The sequence below is a fragment of the Adiantum capillus-veneris genome, chromosome 2, assembly GCF_014529385.1.
Source record: "Adiantum capillus-veneris isolate H3 chromosome 2, ASM1452938v2, whole genome shotgun sequence".
NCBI lineage: Eukaryota > Viridiplantae > Streptophyta > Polypodiopsida > Polypodiales > Pteridaceae > Adiantum > Adiantum capillus-veneris.
In genome coordinates, this window is record NC_140932.1 from 68,508,368 (window position 1) to 68,532,199 (window position 23,832).

A 23,832-nucleotide genomic window follows, 5' to 3' on the forward strand; every position below is an offset into this window, starting at 1 on the left:
TGGTGCGGCTCTGGGAGGAATGGAGAGGATGTGTTCGCAAGTTCAGTACCAAGAACCTAGGACAAAGTTATGGCTCTTTGATACTTTGGTTGCTTCTACTATGCTATATGGGGTGCAGGTTTGGGGACCTTCTATAGGCCAGGATGGCTGGAGACGTATGGAGAAGCCCCTGGTATCTATGATCTCTCGGCTGATTAGAGGTAAGGCTTCCGTACCGCATGATATTATTCAAGCGGAATTAGCTGCCCCCCCTATGGAGATTGAGGCGCTTACTAGATCAATCTCCTTTCTACACAGTCTGTGGGATACTACCAGAGGCAGATATGCCAGGGTGGCTCTAGAGTCCTCCAAACAATTAGCTCTTAATGGGGATGTCACAAAGTGATGACCTAGCGGAGAGCAGAAATCCTAAAATTCCTGCAAACCCTAATTTCTGCCAAAAACCCTAATTTCCGAAAATCGTGGAAGCGGATTATTAAAAAAAAAATTTATTTATTTATTTATTTTTTTGGAAAATGATGAGCGACGCGAATTTTGCTTTTGCTTTTTCTTAAAAAAAAAAAGAAAAGACTCTCTAAGAGAGAGAGAGAACTGATGCTTTTGATTTTAAAAGCTTTTGGGGCTCTGCTTTTGGGCATCCCTTGTAACCTTTAAATTAGTGGTGAGGGCCTCACTTCTCAGAGCATCTGGACGCAGAGTCTGAGAGTGAAACCCTAACCGCTCTCTTGTACTTTGATGATTGATTAATACAAAAAGAAATACCGAAAGGGGCGCCAGTCTTTGGGGCCAATATCTCTAGGCACGGAACTCCGCCGGGCCAGTGCAAATCTATTGTGATCTGTGAATTGTTTTGAAGTGGTTATTTGGTGCTGTCGCGGTTGATTCTTGACTTGGAGTGTCCAAGTTTGTTACAGTGGTATCAGAGCACGGCCGATTTCTCTTCTACGGGAAATCCGATCCCCGAATTTTTTTTCCGCGGCACCTATGGCTTCAGGCAATGATCAGTCGACTCCCTCTGCATCTGGAGATGCGGGCTGGGATCACAACAAAGATTCAGACAGAGAGTATGGCCCGCCTCGGCCTACTCAGGCGGAGCAAAGAGAGATGGAGCGTCGTCAATTGATTGGCGATGCAACAAAGATGATGCTCAATGTTGCCAAGGACCCGAAGATGGCAAAATATATGAACCAGACCTCTTTGAAAGAGGTACAGATGGAGTTGCAGAGAACCACAACACCACTCCCGAAACCCGCTCTCAAGAAACCTTCTGCCTCCAAGAAATATACGGAGAAGGAACTGGAGAACGTGGTTGATGCACAGATTGCTCAGCTTTTCGACGTGCAAAAGAAAGGCAAAAAGCATGGCAAAAAGCAGAACAAAGGTACTGACTTCCAGGGATATTTGGGTCGCCAGTCGACATTCGACAAGGCAAAGAAATTGAAGAAGCGCGTCAAGTTTAAAGACCTACCCAGATCTTCTTCTTCTTCTTCTTCTGACAGTTCTTCTAGCAGCTCAGATTCGAGCGAAGAAGACAGAAAAGGTAAAAAGCGAAGCAAGAAGCAACGCTTTGGAAAGGGCAAGAGAAAGGCAAAGAAGGCTAAATCTCGCCCAGAGACTGACACTTCTACAGAGGACTCGTCTACGGACAGTTCAGACTCTGACAACGGAAACTTTTATGCGAACAAGAGGAATTTTTACAAAGCCAACCAGTATGACTTTCTCGAAGATAAAAGCAAGAAAGTTCGAGAGTTTAAGGAAGGTGGCCAAGCACTTAAGTTTGATAATTTTTCGGGATACTCAGATGCTTCGAAGGCTTTGTCTTTTATACAGCAGTTTGACATCGCTTTCGCGGGAGGACGCTATTCAGAGCACTCCAAGATTCGGAGAGCTACCTCTTACTTTAAGGGGAATGCTCGTACTTGGTGGTCCACGCTTCTATTAAGCAAGACTGTGCCAGTTACATGGCTGAAATTCAAGAGGCTTTTTATTTCTTCTTGGTTGACTCAAGAGTTTGAGCGAGATATACGAGCTGCTTGGAACCATCTCCGGATGACCAAGAGCGATACAGTGAATTCTTATTGTGAAAGATTCTGGAGCTCTTTTCTACCCACCTCTTCATTCAAGAAGATCTCGTTCAGAGAACAGATTGAGCGGTTTACCTTGGGTCTACCTACAGAGATCCGAGATCATTGCTTGGAACAGAAGTCAGCTTCTATTCAGGAGTTGATGAGTCATGCGAAGCGGGGCTTTGCCATTCACTCTGGCAGTCTGACCTACCCCACAGATGAGGCCATGACACAACGAGCCGAACAGACTTTTGGGAATGAAAGTAGAATGAAAAAGAGCAACCCAGAGAAAAAAAGGGATGCACGACCCAAGCTTACTCCTGAGGAGAGAGCTCGCTTCATCAGAGAGGGGAAGTGCTTTGGATGCGGGGAACATGGACATATTTCCGCAAAGTGCCCTGATAAGGCACAGAAAGAACAGAATGATAAAGACGACGACAGGTCTGAGAGTTCGAGAGCAGCTGAGGAATGTGGCAGAAAAGGCAGATAGAAAAGCAGAACTGGTACCACATGGCGTGGGACCTGCACCGAATCTAATGAATGAAAGTACAAACTTTGCCGCTTTCGGGGCAAAGCGAAGGATCAGGAAGCTCTTTTGAAGGAGCCAAGGCCAACTTCTTTTCACTTGGAATTGGCGGCTCGATTTGGAACTACGCCCGACAGACTGACGCCACAGGCGGAGGTTGTTCGACTGGCACCCAGATGGGATGTTGCCATTACACCAAGCATTGGCAAACTTCGTTTGCAATGACAGGGGTGTTTAGGGCACGTGAGTGACGTTCTACTCCGGATCCCTTGGTACCACAAGAACTACGCCGTGGTTGACTACCGGGCCGAGAAAGCGACTTTGATAAATGAAGGGCTTAGAGATTGTACTTGATGAACTTCAGTTTTCTTACTCATTCTTTTGGGAGAACTGAATGATGGATAAAGGTTGAATATGTTTTGACCTGAAGAAAAGAACGCCAAGATTTTTTTTTTCTCCACGCTCATGCTGATTGCTTTTGAGAGGGCTTGAAGATCATACCATTGATCTGATATCTGGAAGCACGCCACCGAATCGGCCACCTTATCGTGTGAGCCGAGTACAGAATGAAAGATTATGAACTCAGTGAAAGACCTCTTGGAAAAGGGTCTTGTCCAGCCTAGTACTTCACCGTATTGCTCTCCAATGTTGTCGGTTTTGAAGAAAGACGGATCTTGGAGAATGTGCATCGATTATAGCACTCTCAACGAAATCACCATCAAGAACAGATTTCCGATTCCTAGGATCGATGATATACTCGACAGGTTACAGGGATCCTCGTGCTTTAGCAGGATTGACTTGAAGAGTGGATATCATCAGATCAAGATAGCGCCAGGAGATGTCTACAAGACAGCTTTTCGAACGACTTTTGGGCTATTTGAGTTTTTGGTGATGCCTTTTGGCTTAACCAATGCTCCTGCGACATTTAACCGGATGATGGATAGGATTTTTCGAGAGTACAGGCTATTTGTTGGCACTTTCTTTGACGACATCATTGTTTTCTCCAAGAATGAGGTAGAACACAGAGATCATCTGCTTCAGGTCTTTCAGGCAATACGAGATCACAAGTTAGTGATTAATGCAAAGAAAAGTGAATTTTCCCTACCAGAGATACACTTTTTGGGACACATTGTGTCAGCCGCAGGAGTGCAAATGAACCCGGCCAAGATAGAGACTATCCGTGATTGGCCCGATTTGAGGAATGTCCATGAAGCTAGAAGCTTCTTGGGACTGTGTTCGTACTACAGGCGGTTCATACGAAAGTTTGCAGAGGTTGCTTCCCCTTTGCATACCTTGACACAGAAAGGAGTACCTTTTTCGTGGGGACCCACAGAGGTGACTGCCTTTCAGACATTGAAAGAGAAATTGACTACAAGACCATATTTTGACTTTGCCGGACTTGCAAAAGTCATTTGAAGTATATTGTGATGCTTGTGGTCGTAGTCTGGGTACGGTCTTGATGCAAGAAGGCCATGTCATAGCTTACGAGAGCCGTTTGTTCTCTAGGCCGCAGATGACAACACAGATCTATGGGAAAGAGCTTTTGGCGGTTATCCACGCTCTTACTCAGTGGCGGCATTACCTACTCGGAGCGGATTTTACTGTCTTTACAAACCATCAGAGTTTGCGCTACTTCTTGTCACAGAAGCAGCTTTCGGAAAAGCAGATGCGGTGGGTGAACATCTTGTCACAGTTCCACTTCCAGATTGTCCATGTGCAGGGACAGAAGAATGTGGTGGCAGATGCTTTGTCTCGAAAACCGTTGGTTCTGGCTATTTCCGTGATACATCATAGGAGCTTCGAGGATATGGTCGATCAGTGTGCCACAGATACAGATTTTACAGATATTTTCACACGGATACGGGATGGGGAGACAGTAGCGGGATACTCCCTTCGGGAAGGCTACTTGATGAAAAAGACTATGTTGTGCGTTACACAGCCGTTGAGGGAAAAGGTTATGACTGATTGCCACTATCCACCTTTTACGGGTCACCGCGGCATTGCTACCACCATGAAAGGGGTAGAGAGAGATTTCTTTTGGCGGAGACTGAAGAAGGATGTGGAAGAGTTTGTGCGCAGTTGCTTGGTATGCCAGAAGGTCAAGTTTGACAGGCATTGTTACAGCCTTTACCCATACCCACCCGCCCCTGGGAAAATATTGAAATGGATTTCATTTTTTTTTATCTCCCGAGAATACAGAATGATCACGATGATTTTCCGATTACATGGCACGTCTGAGACGATTCTCTCCGACATAGACCCCAGATTTATGAGTTGGTTTTGGAAGGCAATTTGGGAGAACATTGGCACGTAGTTGCAGTTCTCGTCATCGTTCCACTTGCAGACTGACGGGCAATCTGAGATTGCCAATTCAGTGATTTTAGATTTATTGAAGTCTTGTATCTCGCATCAGAAGACTCAATGGGAAAAGAACTTACCTTTGGTGGAATTTGCCTACAATAACACGATACACTCTTCGACAGGGAAGACGCCATGTGAGATTGTTGAAACTGCTGCGAAGGTTCCATCCTTCCTGAGCACGAAAGATTAGAAATTTGAAGCGGATGAATATTCGCGAGACTTGGATACGGCTTTTGCCAAGGTTCGCGAGACTTTGCAGGAGTCTCAAGAACGACAGAAAAAGGCAGCGGATTGCCATCGTCGCGACTTGAAACTAAAGGAGGATGATTGGGTGCTCTTACTTTTGAGAAGGCACGCCTAAGAAAGAAAAAAAAGGAAAGGAGAGGCTTTTTCCAAAGCTTAGTATGTGATACTACGGACCTTTCCAGATTACTGACAAGATAAATGATGTCTCCTTCCGATTGGAACTGCCAGATACTTGGAGGATTCATAATGCATTGCATGTGAGTCTCTTGAACCCTGTTAAGGGTGATGTGCCTCATGATGGGGAGCCTGATGAGCAACCCAAAGTGGAAGAAAACGAGGAGATCCTTGTTCCTGAACAGATTTTGGCACATAATGATACAAAGAAAGGTAAAGTCCGAAGGCGGTTCTTGGTTAAGTTCAAGAACTTTCCTGCATTTGATGAGAAGTGGATGGAGGAGGACCTAGCAGATACTCCTCGGATTGTGAAACTTTACCTCGATGTTTTGGTTTAGCATAGTCTACTCCAAACGGAACCCAGAACTCAGCTTGGCCGAAGATCTGGTGCAGTGGGATGCACAAGAGGGGAGTTACTCCGCTCCCTTGTCAACAGATGCCTCGATTTTGATACTAAAGTCACTGATGACTCTTTGAGCTTCAGGGATACTGAGAGCTGACAGTATTTTGCCGGATGACTTTATGAAATGGAATTCCTGATTATGATACTGATTTGTTCTTGACTTCTTGTGAGTGCAGGAACTGATAGACGAAATGACTGCTGCATTTTGGTCTACTTGATCTCGAATAGACATGGTTGCAATAGGGGTTAGTCAATCGGACATCGATGAGGTCCCGATTGGACCTAGATGTGATTGCTAGCTACATTGCCGATAAATCATGGTCTAAGATTCGAATGAATGTTGAATGTCATGTGATGTCCTGTGATGTCGTGTGATGTCCTGTGATGTGACTGTCGATTTTGTACATGTGCTAGATGTTGTTCCTAGTAGGTAGGTACTAACAGTCAGTGTCTGCTAAGACGGTTTATGGCTTTTGTCGGTTTTGCAGGCGTAATCGCGGTCGATTACAATGCTTTCAAGAGGGGGGTATGTCACAAAGTGATGACATGGCGGAGAGCAGAAACCCTAATTTGATGAGCGACGCGAATTTTGCTTTTGCTTTTTTTATAAAAAAAAAAGAAAAGACTCTCTAAGAGAGAGAGAACTGATGCTTTTGATTTTAAAAGCTTTTGGGGCTCTGCTTTTGGGCATCCCTTGTAACCTTTAAATTAGTGGTGAGGGCCTCACTTCTCAGAGCATCTGGACACAGAGTCTGAGAGTGAAACCCTAACCGCTCTCTTGTACTATGATGATTGATTAATACAAAAAGAAATACCGAAAGGGGCGCCAGTCTTTGGGGCCAATATCTCTAGGCACGGAACTCCGCCGGGCCAGTGCAAATCTATTGTGATCTGTGAATTGTTTTGAAGTGGTTATTTGGTGCTGTCGCGGTTGATTCTTGACTTGGAGTGTCCAAGTTTGTTACAGGGGATATATCATGTTGTTTTGCACAGATGGCATCATGGTTTCAGACACATGGTTTCACCATGGACAGGTTGCCTCCTTTTCAATACTCTCTACAGGCACCCTTGAGGTCTCTGACACGGGTAGAGATTAATAGACTTATTCGTCAGGATCTGATCCAGCTGGACACGAGGAGGACATGGATAGAGCCGTTACAGGAGTTGGGCATAAAGATGGCTTTCTATAGAGAGCATCTTCTCCACCTCACGGGGGATGGGTTTGTGATTTGACCTAGCTATAGGGACACGCATCTTTCTCATGGTTTGCGTTGTGCCATTGGCCAGATACGCACGTCCTCACATCAGCTCGAGATTGAGACTGGCAGATTCAGAGGGACACTAGCAGATAGCAGGATATGCCGCTTATGCCATCTAGAGCCAGAGACAAAGGTACATTACATATGTCATTGCACAATGTACTATGAGATACGAGGCCGTTTTCATTGTCTATTCAGAGAAGGTTTTGGGCCTCTATCTAGGGTCATGAGTTATGAGGATCAGAGATGTCTTTGGGCTATATCTACTTGAGTTACACAAGCATAGAGAAACTTTAATGAGGAGAGCTGAAGAGAGACAACCCCAGAGACAGATCACAGATTTCTTTACACTAGATATTGTACACCCGGAAGAACAGACAGAGGAGCAGCCAACAGTGGAGAGGTCTACCCGCACTACTGGCATTCTCATAGACCGAGCATTGGAGCTAGGGAGATCTAGACGACCCCGATGGAGAAGAGGAGCTACACAGTTTCGAAGGAGGCTACAGCAAAGGATTCGAGCCATACTCTTTCGTCGTCCAGAGTGCAGATGAAGATGGATCTCTATGAAGATGGATCTCTACTCCCCTCCCATATTGTCTTCACATTGTACTGCTTAGTTTAGGATCCCGCAGTATTTATATTTTGTTATCCTAGTTTAATTTATTTTGTTAATCTGACTTTGTATGAGATACACCGCATTGTAACTTTCTGGTCTCATAGGTCACTTTGGCCTTTTGAAGACGTTAATATAACATTTCATTTCTCTCTCTCTCTATCCCCACTTTGTACCTTTATGGCATGATACCATTGCTCAGCCTACCAGCCACCCATAGGAGTCAGTAGCACTCCTATCAGTTCTTTGTTTGTAGTTTTCTTTGTTTGTACCCAGACATGGTATTAGATTCACTATTTTGTAACTGATTGGTCTCATAGGTCATTTTGGCCTTTTGAAGACGTTAATATAACATTTCATTTCATTTCTCTCTCTCTCTCTCTCTCTCTCTCTCTCTCTCTCTCTCTCTCTCTCTCTCTCTCTCTCTCTCTCTCTCTCTCTCTCTCTAGAGGAGATACGTAGGCTTTTATGCACATCAGAGCCAGTATACACAGTGGAGGAGATCACATCTATGCTGACAGTGACATTACATGGGGCAGCGACAGAGGCATATCCACACACTCAGCCTGGGCACAGACGTCGTTCTGGGCACATGCCTCAGAACAACTGGTATGATGAGGAGTGTCGACAGAGGAGAGCTCAGATACAGCGGGACCTTACATTGGGAGTGATCACCTATAGACAGTCTCGCATTGCTACACGACGACTAGTGCGACGGAAGAAGCGAGCTTTCTTGGTCCAGATGGAGCAAGATTTATATCAGCTCTTCCTTAGTAGAGATTCAGGAGAGGCTTGGCGTCTATTCCATGAGAAGTCTCCCCCACCAGTGATTACTTCTACAGAGATATGGGGGCAGTATGCAACATCTTTATACACTGTACCTGGACAACCACCACTACCAGACCCACCACAGCCATGTCCGGCTACGAGCACCTTCTTTACCACTGAGATGGTAAAGGAGGCCATTGACAGGATGAAGACCAGACGGGCACAGGATCATGAGGGTTTGGTAGCAGAGCACATTATACATGCTGGGGATTTGTTGGCAGAGATGCTTGCACAGCTATTCAACCGTGTCATGTGTGAGGGTTTCCCTGAGTCTTGGAGATTATCTACTATTGTACCTATCTTCAAGACAGGTGACCCCACAGTGCCGGGGAATTACCGTACTATCATGGTAGGACACACATTGGCACGGTTATATGCATCCATCCTCGAGCATAGGCTGAGCAGTTGGGCAGAGATTATGGGCATACGAGCACCAGGGCAGGTTGGTTTCAGAAGGGGTTTCTCCACACTAGATCATGTCTTTACACTCAGAGCTATCATTGAGGAGGGTCGAGCACATGGTAGATGGATATACTGCAGCTTTGTGGATTTTTGCAAAGCCTTTGACAAAGTGCCGAGGGCCAGATTGATGCACCGGCTTATGGAATTGGGGGTACCCACAGAGCTGATGTGGGGGATCATGGCACTGTACAGTTCAGTGATGGGTCATGTACGCACATCAGAGGGGATATCCGACATAGTTCACTCCACCATCGGAGTGAAACAGGGATGCCCACTGTCCTCTACTTTATTTGGTATGTATGTTGATGGGGTCTTTGATTATATTGACAGAGGAGGAGATAGAGGTGCTCAGCTTGCAGGGACATGGATCCCTCTTTTATTGTATGCTGACGATATCGTGTTGATATCAGACTCGCCAGAGGGTATGCAGAGACATTTGGACGCATTGCATAGTTTTGCAGAGGATAGTGGATTGTCTGTCAACCTTGGTAAAACCAAGGTCATGGTATTTAATACCACGCCACAATGGGTTAGGAGATCAGCACCTACTTTCACATATGGACAGGACAGTATGGAGTACACTGATGCATACACATATCTTGGGGTGGTCTTTAGTGGACCGAGGTTCACACTGAAAGTGGCAGCAGACACTAGATTGACTCGTGCCTATGCAGCCCTAGGTGGTTTAGAGAGGATTTGTTCGCAAGTTCAGTTCCAGGAACCTCGAACAAAGCTCTGGCTTTTCGATACTTTGGTCGCTTCAGTTATGCACTACGCAGTTCAGGTTTGGGGACTGTCTATTGACAGTGCTGGATGGACTAATATGGAGAGACCCCTGATATCTATGATTTCTAGGCTGATTAGAGCCAAGGCCTCAGTCCCACATGACATCATACGAGCGGAGCTGGCTGCCCCACCTATGGAGGTTGAGGCACTCACCAGATCAGTATCATTGTACACAGCTTATGGGACACCACCAGGGACAGGTATGCCAGGCTTGCTCTTGAGTCATCCAGACAACTGGCATTACAGGGAGATACATCATGTTGGTATGCACAGATGAGCTCATGGTTTCAAAGGCATGGTTTCAACATGGACAAGCTGCCCCCTTTCCAGTATTCTCTTGATGCACCATCCTTGGCTCTTACATGGATGGAGACTACTAGACTCATTCGGCATGATCTTATCCAGCTTGATAGCAAGAGGACATGGATAGAACCATCACGGGAGTTGGGTACGAAGAGGGTTTTCCATAGAGAACATCTTCTTCAACTCACGACAGACGGATTTGTCACACAGCCCAGTTACATGGACACACATCTATCTCATAGGTTACGATGTGCTATTGGCCAGATTCGCACATCTTCACACCAGCTTGGGATTGAGACAGGTAGATTCAGAGGCATACCAGCAGACAGTAGGATATGTCAGTTATGCCATGCAGAGCCAGAGACAGAGTTTCACTACATATGTCGCTGCACAGTCTACTATGAGATACGGGGACGCTTTCATTGTCTATTCAGAGATGGTTTTGAATCGTTAGACAGAGTCATGAGATATCAGGATCAAAGATGTCTCGGATTATTCCTACTTGAGATTCAGAGACATAGAGACGCACTATTGAATGGGCAAAGACAGAGACAGTCCCAGAGACGCATCTCAGATTTCTTCAGTCTGAGTACCACACAGTGAGAGGGGACACCACCACCAGAGAGCTCGGTTCCCACCCATACACACATCAGCGGTACTCTCATTGATCGAGCTATAGAGTTAGGGAGATCGAGACGACCGCGACTGAGGAGGGGAGCCACGCAGCACCGGCGGAGATTACGGCAGAGGATCCACAGGATTCTAGCACGACACCCAGAATGTCGATCGGGATAGGCTTCATGCTACTGCTATATTGTATCATGGTGACACTTATCCCCACTTTGTACCTTTATGGCATGATACCATTGCTCAGCCTACCAGCCACCCATAGGAGTCGGTAGCACTCCTATCAGTTCTTTGTTTGTAGTTTTCTTGTTTGTACCCAGACTTGGTACTAGACTCATCATTGTAATCAGTTGGTCTCATAGGTCATTTTGGCCTCTTGTAGACGTTAATATATCATTTCATTTCATTTCATTTCTCTCTCTTCCAAGTTCAGTTCAGTTGTTTGCAATTTTCTCGCGAGTGTTGCTGTGGATTTCTCGCTTGGAGTGTCCAAGCCTGTTACAGTCCACATGTGCTGGAGCATTGAGGAAGCTCTTTCTTAGTAATGAGTACTTTCACAGTGTCTAGGAGACAATGCAAAGCATCAACCGATGACAACGCTTGCTGACAAGAGACAAAAGACTATTGATGCTACGGTGAGGCCCATTGTTCATCCCTTGCGGGTCATTGATACCATGGATCCATACATCTGCAAGGTCTATGAGGTCATGGATCGCATGATCAAGAAGCTCAAGAACATTGTGCCAGATCTGGATCGTGAGGTGGAATGCCTACTACTCCCACCTTCATTGGTTGACCCGATGTTTCAGGGAGAGATCAAGAGAATGAGGAGGGAGGTAAAGGATGGTGCATTATATTGGAACGCCTTGTGTCTAACTGTTCCACCAGACGCAAGGTTAAAGACCAGCTCTTTGAGTATTGACAATGCAGGATCTCCTTCCAATGTCTAGGTGGATCCCTTCAACATTGGGGCGGCACTATGATGGGGGCTCGGACATGCCTGAGCTGCAATGATAGGTTGTCTGTATTCTTAGCCAAGCCATGAGCCCCAGTTGCTTAGAGAAACTCTCAAGCATCTATAGTCACTAACAATCACAGTGCTTCATATGATCTTGGCAATGCAATGCTTAATTGTGTTTCATGCTTACTCTATTGGCTCACTGTGTTGAGCGCCTTTGGTTCTACTGCCAACACTAAGAATACACTTACAGTAGACTGTGTTGAGTTCTCTAAGTTCCAATAAGCCTACGATAGCATACATAAGCTGTTAATGGCCCAAAAGATTAGAAACAGGTATATCTGGTATTGCAAAAGCACTGCACATTCATCATAGTAAACAGGAAATAGAGAAGTCGAAACTTGTTCTACTTGATACCTACCTGTTCATCGGTTATGTTGTACTCGTCTTGCCACTTTTTTTCAGCCATCTCCAATGAGGTTAGTTTCGAATATTTACTAAGAAGCTCATCTTCTGGCATTTCCCTGAATACAATTTCATAATCCTTAGCATTTAGAAAACGATAAAGTACTTTTTCAAAACTGTAATCAACGACAAAAGGGAAAACCTCAAGGCTTCTCCATTGGCTGGTCGAAAAATTCGGTAGACTTCAGACATGCTCTTGGGCCTGAAAGGATAATAAAGACTATAATGTCATATGAACACATCTTTATAGCCTTGAAATTGATTCCGATTAGAAACATGGAAAGATGCTCAGGAAAAGACCAATACACAATAGCACCCCACAATTATTAAGATAAGAGAATAGAATTTATGTATGTTCAAGAACAAAGTAGCTGCCCAAATTTAAGTGCTAAATGGCTAAAATTACTCACACATCCGCATTATTGTATGCGTTACAAATTTGAGGACCTAGTTTAGACCAGTGCAGTCTGTCTGGCCGTGTACGATGGATGGAGAGCTGTAGAGAGATGCTACTCACTACAATCTCCAAGATGATCCGGTGTAAGGAGGTCGTGCCACATATTGTAAATTATTGAAAGAAAGATATCAAAAAGGCAACAGGGCTCTCTGCTGCTGCTGCTCTCCTGCTGCCACCCCTCTCTTGTGCACCCTCACCCTACTCCCATTGCCTTCCCTCCCCTGCACAACTCCCCTCCCCCCCTCTGTCTCTCTCTCCTCCCTTTGCTTTTCACACCCTCCCTGCTTGCTCGGGCCATCTCCTCAAGGTGCACTTGCAGCAAGTAGAAATCCACTGTCCTCTTTGCCTTAGCACTAGCAAACACAGATGGAAGCCTTTGTTGCACCTCAAAGAGACTCAGACGAAGCCCCTCGCCCGACACGGCAAAGCCTACCATCCAACTTCCTCTGTCACTAAGGAAGCGAGCAATCCTTGAAGCAGAGGTGAAGCGCGTCCGAGCGCCTCCATGCCACCTGTCATTTGCAAGATTATCGGCACCCAACATAGTAGAGGCGAGATGCACGATCTCCTCCAAGCCCGCCAGCGGGGTGGAGTTTCAGAGATGCCTTGTGGGTGGCGCGAATGATGTACTTATGCTTCAGAAGCACCACCTTTGTGAGAGCCGTATTCGTCGTCGTGGACAGATCTATTTTGGTCAACTGCTTTTGAGCCTGGAGGCATTTAGTGAGGTGTATGTATGACTATTGCGGACTCATGGCAGTAGGCCATTGTGGGCAGAGGAATCATTATGCCATCCAAGGCCCAGTGGGTCACTATGCAGGTTCAAGGTAGCCTTGTAGGCTTCTTGAACAGTTATGTGCCCAACCATGCAAGTGCAAGGGCTTAGTTTTGGTCATAGATTTTGGAATCATTGCCTCATGCAAAGCAATGGTGCATTGGTGGAGGTGACTTCAACATGCTTGAGGAACCTACGGATAGGATTGGGAGCAGCCAAGCTACTGTACACGGAGCTGAGTTGGCTGTTTAAGAGCGCCTACATATGACGTTGAGGATCTCGGATGTATGGCAGCATGCAGGTTTTGTGCAGACTCTAGACAGCCTCTCTGTCTGGACCAGGCCGCAAAGTAGTAGGGGCGAATCTATCCCCGATAGATCGGTTTTATGCTAGTGATCACATTTGTGGCATGGCGGTACAGTAAGCATTTTGGCAGGGACTACTTTCTTAGACCATGTGCCAATGATCCTTACTTTGTGACAGATAGTGGAGTGGTAGTCTCGTGCTTCGCATCCCAAAGAGGAATTGCTAGATACAGAGCATTTTGGGAAAGACTACTTTCTTAGACCATGTGCCAATGATCTTTACTTTGTGACATAGATAGTGGAGTGGTAATCTCGTGCTTCGCATCCCAAAGAGGATTTGCTAGATACAGAGCTTAACAAGCAAGTTGTGGCACTTTGGACATGCCAAGACAACATGCTGCTCCACTGGCCACTGGCCTTTTGGAGATTACTCCTTTCTTCCTCCAAGAGTCGACAGCCCTGTGGCCTAGAGGAGGAGAAAAGGCTCCGGCGGGGCATCGCTTCTTAATAGTAGATGCAGGAGTGTCACCCAGATAGCCCTTGGATGGATGATCACATGCCGCAGGCTTGACACAAGCTAGTTGCAATCGAGGAGCGGCGCCACGAGTTTGCCTTCCACTGTTAGGCATCTTAGTGGACCCAGGCGGGAGACAATTATTGGTAAGTTTTTTGAGATGATGGGTCCTCAACATGCACGTTCCAGTGAGACTGTTGCCACAGATCCCGATGATATGCGTACAGTTGCTACGAACTTTTACCAAGAGCTGATTTCAGCACAGCCGCAGTCATAGCACCAAGATGCATGCAGAAAGTAGGTGTGGGCACAAATGCCTTGCTTAAGTCACTTAGGAGATGCACCAGAGGCTTGAGAGCCCACTCCAGCCAGAGGAGCAACGTTCCTGATCGAGACTTGTGTAGTGTCTACCAGCACATTTTGCACACTAGGGAGATGCCAGAGAGTGTAGCGCGGATAATGTGTCGTGCTCTCTACAGTGGGTGGTCCTCAGTGCAATGTGCATGACAATCTCACTCAAACAGACTGAACAGAAAGGAAACAATAGACGTCAACAGAGCTCACAAAGACACAACAGCAGACCAGAACATATGACTCGACTATCTCAAAGACTGATACAGACTCTGGCGTGGCAGCACACTCAGCTCCAGCCCAAGACTCACAGGTACAATGGGGGTGTCGAGGCTCAGATGTGTCGGGATGGTGAAGACGTGCTCTGTGTATAGACTCACTCTAGACGGCTACGTACAAGATAATGCCACTGGCCCAAAACGACTACTCATATGTATAATCATCAAGAGCCACCAATGGCTCATAAAGAACATCATCTAAGTCTATCCCCACTGGGCGGCGGTGGTGACCTGGCCACGATGTCCACTAGACCACCCTATCCCTGCTACCTGTCTCTACCCAACGAGTCCGTCTAGTGTGAACCGACCAGACCAAAGACCAGCTGACCAAAGCCCAACTGTAAACTAACTGTCCTATGAAAGTGACCCTGTAGCCTGCTTACAGGTTGCCCGTCACAAGACCGCTGCCCGTCCCGGAGAGCGGAACTGAAGAACTGAAATATCCCGATCTACTGTTGGTGGTCGGATGATGGAGGATGAGGAGGAGGCTGATAGAAAGGTGGGTAAGGAGATGGAGGCCAAGTGTATAGTGAGGGGTAGTGGCCATGAGGAGGGTACATCGGGTATGGAGTAGCCACCCCATGAGCAGCAGGCTGCGTCGGGTGAGGGTGAGTGGTGGAAACCCAGGAAAAGACTGGGCAAGCTGAGACGGCGGAACAAGTTGTTGGAATCCAAGGAAGCCGTAGAAGTGTTGAGGAAAGGATGGGGACTGGGAGGGGGAGGCCATAGAGGGTCCATGAAATTGTGATGAGACCGATCTTGCTGGCTTAGACTCCATATTGGTAGGATTTGCTTTCTCTGCTGTTTGAGAATCCCCTAAATGTGCTTTGGAAATGCCGTTTGTGTCTGTATCTGTGTTGCCATAGTAGGAACTTGCGGAGAAACCGGGGTTATAGTTGTAGCTGTAGCTGTAGCTGAAATGGCTACAGCTTGGTATTTTGAACATAAGGGACACAGTGTATGTACCACAGGAGAGAGGTCCTGAACTCCTGCAATCATATCATTTGCCTCTTTTAACTCGTTTTGTTGAGTGTGGACAATATGTTTGAGGTCCACTACCTGTTGAGTTAAGATTCTTATGCGATCTTGAGCTGTAGCACAGGAGAGAGGTCCTGAACTCCTGCGGTCATATCATTTGCCTCTTTTAATTGTTTTTGCTGAGTGTAGACAATATGTTTGAGGTCCACTACCTGTTGAGTTAAGATTCTTATACGATCTTGAGCTGTAGCAATGAAATTGTCCCTATCCATCGCTCGTTGAAGATGAGCTTGTACTTCCCTTGTCATACCGTCATAGCAAGCGCGATGCAGACCGTTGGTACCTTGCAATGAGAGGGCTACATTCATAATCGTCGAAATGGCTCTTCTGACCGCCTCTAAAAGTTTGTCGGCCTGAGGCGCAAAAGTCTCATATATGTCATGCTTTTCAGCTGTAGGTGTCCTAGAGCTAGATGCCACTGCACTAAGAGTAGTACGTGGGGCTGGCGACACAACTGGAAGTTGTGTTTAAGTGACTGCAACACTACTCACAAGAGGTGGTGTGAAAGTTGAGGTGGCCACAGAAGTAGACATACGCACTGTTGGTGTTGTAGTATGGACTTCAGAGATTTTGACCTGTGATTTTGAGAAGGGTAGTGTTGCTAGCTGCTCAGACGAATCTTTTAGTACCTTTGCCCTCTTGCGCAAGATGCCTTTCCCTTTGGCCATTTTGGAACAGTCTTGTTCTTTTGGATCGTCTTGAAGGGTGAGAGCAACTGTTGCATCAGCCTTTTGCTGCATAATCTGCACTACCCAATACATAATAGGGGCTGCATAGCAATTGAACCTTTCCGCTTTCCCTTTACGCTGAGTCCGAAAACGCTTTGCCCTATCCTGTAGCGCTTTAAACAGCAGATGGTGAAATGGATACGGCACGCAGTGGTAAAGACAAAAAAAGCATCGCATATTGCTCGAGAACTTGGAAAAGATGGAACCCCTATTCTTTCCGGTGCGCAGTCAAAAAAAATACTGTAACACTGAATACAGCTGCTGACTCTTGTGATAGTCTGGATGTGAGTCCAGCAAAAGTTCCTGACAAGCATTTGCAATTTCTTCTGGTGAGAGATTCGAGAAGGTTTTGTTGCGGGCAGAGGTGCCAGCAAAGTCAATATTCCCATACCCTGTCCGATATCCTCCACTGTAAGTGTAGTACCATTCAGCTTTCGAAAAGTGAGCAAGAGGGAACATAGCTTGGCAGTAGAGATATTGCAAGACAAATCGGCCTGAGCCAAATGTTGAAGGCCCAAGTGTATCATTTGCTACTGAGAGAACACATCCTTGAGTGCCGGGTTAGGCGCCTGTAAATGATATATCATTAGTAAAGGTACCTTGGAGAGGGCACCACACGGGCGAGGCACCTGGAGAGTGGTGACCCTGTCAGCAGTGATGACTGATTGGGGTGAATCTTTTTTTTTTCCCGAGAAAAAGATCCTTCTATTAGTTAATGAAAACTGCCCATAGGGCTACAACCACCTCTGCAAGAGAGGGCTACAACAAGCATGATGGGGAGACTCTCCCAATGAAAAAACAACATATATACAATGAGGCTAAATCAAGAGATGGGAGGAGGGAAGAGCCACACAAGTGGACAGTAGTGCCATCTGAGCACCCCCTGGACTATGGTGTAGAAAGGCCCAGGGCGCCAGAGTCGAAGGAAAGCCTCGCGGCGCTCCCGCATGCGGTCGGAGCTGCCCTGTAGTCCCTCAAGCTGTCCTCTGAGAGTATGGATCAGCTCTAGCCAAAACTCACGAACAGTCTCAGCTGGTGGCACAGTGCGAGCCTCATAGATGCAGAAACAGCGGGCCCGCCAGATGAACCAAAGTGTCAGGCCACTGATGAGCTCCCAACACTCCTCTCTCTCACTGCACCATGCCTGTGGAGTAAGCTCTGTAGCAGACTGAAGTGTAGGTCGCCCCCCTCTGCATCACTATCATCCTGCTGGTGGAAGATAGCTCAAACTGAAGTGCCGGGCCCGTGAGGGTGGACCAAGCCGCTGCCCCCCAAGTGTACTGTCGAGCCGTGGAGAGAGCAGGCATCAGCCGAAGAACTCGTAGCCACACTTGCTGGGCCGAGGGACAGTCCCAAAGACAGTGACGCAGACTCTCCACCAAATGGTCACAAGCGGCACATGTGGTCGAGAGACCACTATGCACTAGCCAGCTCCCTACTGCTGTGGCTCTATGTGCAACCAGCCACTGAAACAAGGTGACTCGAGTCGGCTGTCTGGAGTCCCACAACCTCTCCCAAAAGTCTGCCAAGAAGTCGACTGTGAGACCCTCCTCCTGCCAATGACATGCTGCAGTGGGGAGGGCCTCTCTCTGTGTTGCTAGTATATGACGTCCCAGTTGAACAGTGTACTGAAAGAACGGGACTCTTGGGTGGTCTGCAGAAGAGAAGGGGTCCCTCCATAGCCACTCACCATGATCCCACTGTACTCGTGCCAACGGACAACACTCCCAAGCCCATAGCCTCCAGTGTCCTGTCTCAGGAATTGCTGGGTTAGGGTCTATGACGCAGGTCCGCCCACAGATGCCCACTACTCGGATCCTCTGAAAACAGCACTCTGCTACCTACGGGGCCTCTACTGCAACTCGCTATAGACGTCCCCCACCCTGAAGCTCGAAGAACAGGGCTGAGATAGACTCTGAGCAGGCCCTAACTGAAATGAGAACCTCCAGTCGTGTGAAGGCTCCCATTCACCGGGGTGCTACTGGCTCGAGAGGATGAGCCACTCAGCTGGAACTGACTCTGAGATGTCCTGACATGCTCTGCACCCCTCTCATGCCTTGTAGTTGGAAACCCTGCACCTCCTCTGACAAACCCCTCTCATGCCTTGTAGCTGGAAACCTGCACCTCCTCTGACAAACCTGTGAACTCTAGCCAGTCACCTAGAGAGCGCGCTGGACCTGCTGCCATGGGACCCCAAGAAACATGAGGCCGACTACCAACCAAGTGGCCTCTCTGAGTGCTAACCATGGGGTTCCAGACGAGGGGCTGCTGTAGGCGCTCCTCCGTGCACGTCGGTTGTCTCTGCTCTAGGCCACGCCGTAAGAGCTCCCAAGATCGAAGCAAACTCACAGCGAAGCGGTCCTTGAGTCTCCTGCTCAAACCCACTCGGCGCAACTCTGTAAAGATCCATCTGGTCGAAGGTTGCCAGGGGCCTCCTGACTTAGGCACCCTGGCACGAAGCCTCTGCAGCAAGAACTCCTTCCAGGGCTCCTCTCCTGGAAGAAGTCCTCTGACTACGAACTTCCCAAGAAGGACTTTGCTCTGCTGTGCTAGATCAATGATCCCAAGCCCTCCCTGAGAACAAGGAAGTGTGATGACCGACCAAGCCACCTTGGCTCGGGCAATCTGAGTGTCAAGACCTGACCAAAGGAAGTTCCTGATCAGCCTCTCTACTTGGTTGATACAAGAACTCGAGAAGATCCAGCAAGAACTGATGACCACATAGTCGCCAACAACACCTGGTTGGCAACTGCTACTCTACCAGCCGGCGAAAGTCATGCTGAGCTCCAATGTAACAGCTTTCTCCTGACGGACAGGAGAAGAGGAGCAATCTGCTGCTCGGGGGACAAGTCCAAACCAACCTGACAACCCAAGTACCGAATTGCAGTCCCTGGGGGAATCCACCTGAAACCCTCTCCTGGCATCCAATCTGGCACAGGAGCACTGCCAACCGAGAAAGCCACTGTCTTTCTCCAGTTGATCAATGCGCCTTATGCACAACAGAAGGTCTCCAAAGCCTGCTCACATCTGTGTAGATTGGCCTCCTGGCCCTTCAAGTACAAGGCTAAGTCATCGGCAAACTTAACGTCCAGTAGCTCATCTCCCCGAATAGGGAGTGCTAAGCCCCTCAGACCAACCTGCTGTGACACCAAAAATCTGCTCATCGCCTCCGCATAGAACAGGAAGAGAAAGGGGGCAAGAGGACAACCCTGTCTGACCGAGCGTGTGAGCATGAAGCGCTCACCCCTACCTCCTGCCAAAAGCACCTGACTGTGAGCCTGTTTGTACAAAGCTGACACCCCTCTGATCCAAGCATCTGAGAAGCCCATCCTACGTAGAGTACCCTCTAGAAAGTCCAAGTCAACTCTGTCGTACGCCTTCTCAAAATCGAGAAGAAGAATCACAAGGTCCTCCCCACAGAGCCATGCCAGAGCAGAAGCCTCCTTGAAAGTGAAGATGTTGTCCAGGATTTTGCGTTCCTTGACAAAACCTGTTTTAGTCCCATGTATAAGGCTCTCCAAGAGTGGCTGAATCCTCAAACTTAGAGCCTTGGCAAGAATTTTGTAGGCTGAGTTGAAGATGATGATGGGGCGCCACTGTCGAATCTCATCCAATATATCATTAGTAAAGGTACCTTGGAGAGGGCACCAGATGGGCGAGGCACTTCGAGAGTGGTGACCCTGTCAGCAGTGACTGATTGGGGTGAATCTTCCTCTGAAAGCTGCTCTGAACTAGGAGCATAGTCTGATTTACTGTCAAAGCTATCCCCAGAGGCAGAGGACTCTTCCTCTGATTGGAGATGCTTTTCTCTATTTCGAGTACGAACCATCTTTATAAACTGTGCCAAGGACTTCCACTGAGAACTTGGGTAGCAGGGTGACGGAGCTTGGGAGGCACCTTGGCTATGGGAAGAGGTTGGAGTCAGGAGTACGCTTGGCGCTGATTTACGTTTATATTGAGGCTGATTTACGTTTAAATTGAAGCTAAAGCCAGGTAAGTAAGCTTTCGCTTTCTAGATGTTTTCTTTTTTTATGTGCTTTTCTGGTCTTTGCTGTTTTTTATTTTTGATTTCCTTTGGCGCAGCAGCCAGGAGGTGAGGGCGCTGGGAGGGTGAGCACTGAGGACGGCTAGGGACTTGAGGGGCTTTAGGGGCGCGGGCGAGGCGTTAGGTGAGGGCGAGGTGGAGGGTTGAGGGCGAGGGGAAGGGGAGGGAAAGGGTGAGAGGCGAGGGCGAGGGGTTAGGTGAGGGCGAGGTGGAGGGTCGAGGGCGAGGTGAAGGGGAGGGCTAGGGCGAGGGCGAGGGTGAGGGGAGGGAAAGGGCGAGAGGCGAGGGCGAGGGGTTAGGTGAGGGCGAAGTGAGGGTCGAGGACGAGGGGAAGGGGAGGGCGAGGGTGAGGGTGAGGGGGTGAGGTGAGGGTCGAGGGCGAGGGTGAGGGGGGCGAGGCGAGGGGAAAATGTGGGCTAGGGCTAGGGCGAGGGCGAGGGCGAGGGCGAGGGCGAGGGGAGGGACAAGGCGAGAGGCTAGGGGGCTAGAGGCAAGGGCGAGGGGGAACAAGGGTGAGAGGCGAGGGGCTAGAGGCAAGGGAATGGGAAAGGGCGAGGGTATAGGGGATAAGGGTAGCGAGGGCTATAGGGGATAAGGGGGGCGAGGGCGAGGGCGAGGGCGAGGGGCAAGGGAGGGCTAGGGCTAGGGGCGAGGGGCGAGGGAATGGGAGAGGGAATAGGGGATAAGTTAGGGCGAGGGAAAGGGAAGCGCTAGGGGTGAAAATAGAGGGTGGTAGAGGAAGAAGAAGAGAGTTTTAAGGTGCAAGAAACTATTCAGAGATCATAAAGATCAAGCTCAAGAGTTGAACGCAAGACCTGCTATTGAAGAGGGTGCGATTGAAGAGGGTTTTTGAAGAGGAAAAGGAAATGGCATAGCCAATCTTCCCCACGTGGTTATAGAAAGACCATTACGGAGGGGTTAGTAGGTGAGGGGTTAATGGTATTTTCAAGGCACTCACAATCAAAAAGAAGAAGAAAGCAAAGGGAAGGAGTGAGAGGACAGCAGAAGCAATACACATCAGGTACAGGTACAGAAACCTTCATAAATACCCCACTCAAGAATACTCATGCATTTATGCATAGTAAGAGAACTGAGTTTCACATGAGACATTCTGTGCTTTGAAAAAGGCCTGAGTTGGGGTTGAGCTGGGGTTGAGGAGAATAGGTTATGTCCCAGACTAGAATCATTCCTACACACACAACACAAGGGATTTACACAGGACAGAGATTGAAGACAGAGAGTGAAGGGTAGAGTTGATCTAATTCCGGAATCAAACCCATTGAGCTTAACAGAGTTTGCAGAAAGAGAGTTGTTTAAGGAGAGGGTGTATGAAATAAGATAAAAAGGAACAGCAAGGATGCCGAAGATAGTGATTCTGAGGTTATTTAAAGGTTCAAAAAACAGCAAGCTCACATATGATTGTAGACCGGTTAGACCCTTGAGCGACAGCTTAAGCATGATAGCATTTGATCCGAGATCCATTGACTAACGGTAGTGGAACTCCTTCGAGAGTGGCTAATTGTACAGCTCCGTCGGGTAGAATCTCCATCACCTTATATGGTCCTTGCCATGCTGGGACCAACTTCTTTGCTTTTTTCAGAAACTTGGCTTGATAAAGTAGCACTAGTGCTCCTTGCGTTATTTGCGGCTTTTTGAGATGGCGATCATGCCAGGCTTTACGACGAAGCTGCTCTGCTTCCAGAGCCAGTGAAGCCAAACTTCGGCTTTTATCCAAAAGGAAAAGACGAGAGACAGATGCCGACCCCAAATCTCCATTGGCACAAAGACTGCCCACTCGCGGAGATCCTGAGTTGAATTTGAAAGGTGCTATCACTTCCAAACAGAAAGCCAATTGAAATGGGGTGTGATTGGTTGTGGCTTTGAAAGAAGTTCGATATGCCCAAAGTGTACCGTGGATAGCTTGAGCCCAAGTCGAGGGATGAAGATGACATGCTTTCCGCAGGAGTGCTATCAGAAACTTATTAGTGCTCTCTGCTTGCCCGTTTGCTCTAGGGTAATAAGAACAAGATTTTCGGTGAAAAATCTTGTAGTTGGCAAGCAAGGTAGAAATTGTTTCATTCACAAAGTGACTACCCCTGTTTCACTGGTGATTTCCAAGAGACATCCAAACCTGCACAAAATATTTTCGCAGAGAAACTTGGCTACCGTAGTGCCCGTGCAGTCCCTTCTTGCTAGTACCTCTGCCCACTTTGTTGCGTAGTCTGTAGCCACCAAGAGATACTTCCGATTGCCGGGTTTGGGCAGCGGGAGTAATTGGACCTACAAAATCTATGCCCCATCTCTCAAACGGTTGCCATGCCATAGAGACCTGCAGAGGACGGTTTGACTGTTTGCTTGGTTTAGGGCCCCAGCGCTGACATACATCGCATACTTTTACATAGGCAATTGCATCGCGAAATATAAAGGGCCACCATAAGCCACACTGGAGAATCTTCTGTGCAGTAATATGACCAGGGTAATGGCCACCAGTGGGACCACTGTGGGCATCCTCCAAAATATACTCGACTTCATGAGGGGAGACACACCGCCTCAGAACACCATCCTGCCCTGATTTGTATAGCTGGCCCCCAATCACAGTGAAAGGTCTAGACTTCAGCAACAGGCGTCTCTTCTGCATGGGAGAAGCATTCTCTGGGTAGAGGCCAGCAGAAAGCAGATGCAAAACATCGTCGTACCATTCCAGAGTGGTATCCACCTTAAAGAGACCGCTATCACGAAAGTCGTCAGCAACCCCTGTTGCTTCTTCACCAGTGTGAACGCGAGAAAGGTGGTCCGCAAGGACATGAAGTTTGCCGGGCCTGAGTACCACTTCGAAATCGAACTCTTGAAATAAGAGTAGCCATCGCCATACCCTACCTCCAACCTGCGTCTTGTTGAGCAGATATCGCAGGGCATGGTAATCAGTAATAACTGTGAAGTGGACCCCTAATAAGTAATGCCGAAATTTTTGCAGAGCATACACAATAGCTAAACCTTCCCTTTCTGTGGTGCTATAGTTGCACTCTGCCTTAGTGAGTAGGCGAATCACATAGTGAACAGGGCGATCTAGGTTGTCCTCCTTACTAGGTTGAGTCAGCACCGCACCCACAACCAATTGACTGGCATCTGTATGCACATGAAATGTGAGAGACCAGTCGGGAGCTACTAAGATAGGCGCTTCAGTGAGGCGTTTTCTAAGGTATGCAAAAGCTTCAGCCTCTGCCTTTGACCATTGAAAGGGAACAACAACACTGGTCAGGC

The 23,832-nt window shown here is 47.8% G+C and overlaps 1 protein-coding gene across 2 annotated transcripts in view; it reads right to left on the reverse strand.

The window, feature by feature from the left end:
• EMB1135 (RING/FYVE/PHD zinc finger superfamily protein) overlaps nt 1-23,832 on the reverse strand; it is a 240,192-nt gene that overhangs the window by 17,893 nt on the left and 198,467 nt on the right. For both annotated transcript variants that reach the window (XM_086486114.1, XM_086486118.1), the window contains 2 exons: nt 12,223-12,282; nt 12,037-12,139 (listed from right to left, as the gene is read on the reverse strand). In XM_086486114.1, the coding sequence (XP_086342240.1) occupies nt 12,037-12,139; nt 12,223-12,282 (163 nt within the window). The remainder of the gene's footprint in view (nt 1-12,036; nt 12,140-12,222; nt 12,283-23,832) is intronic.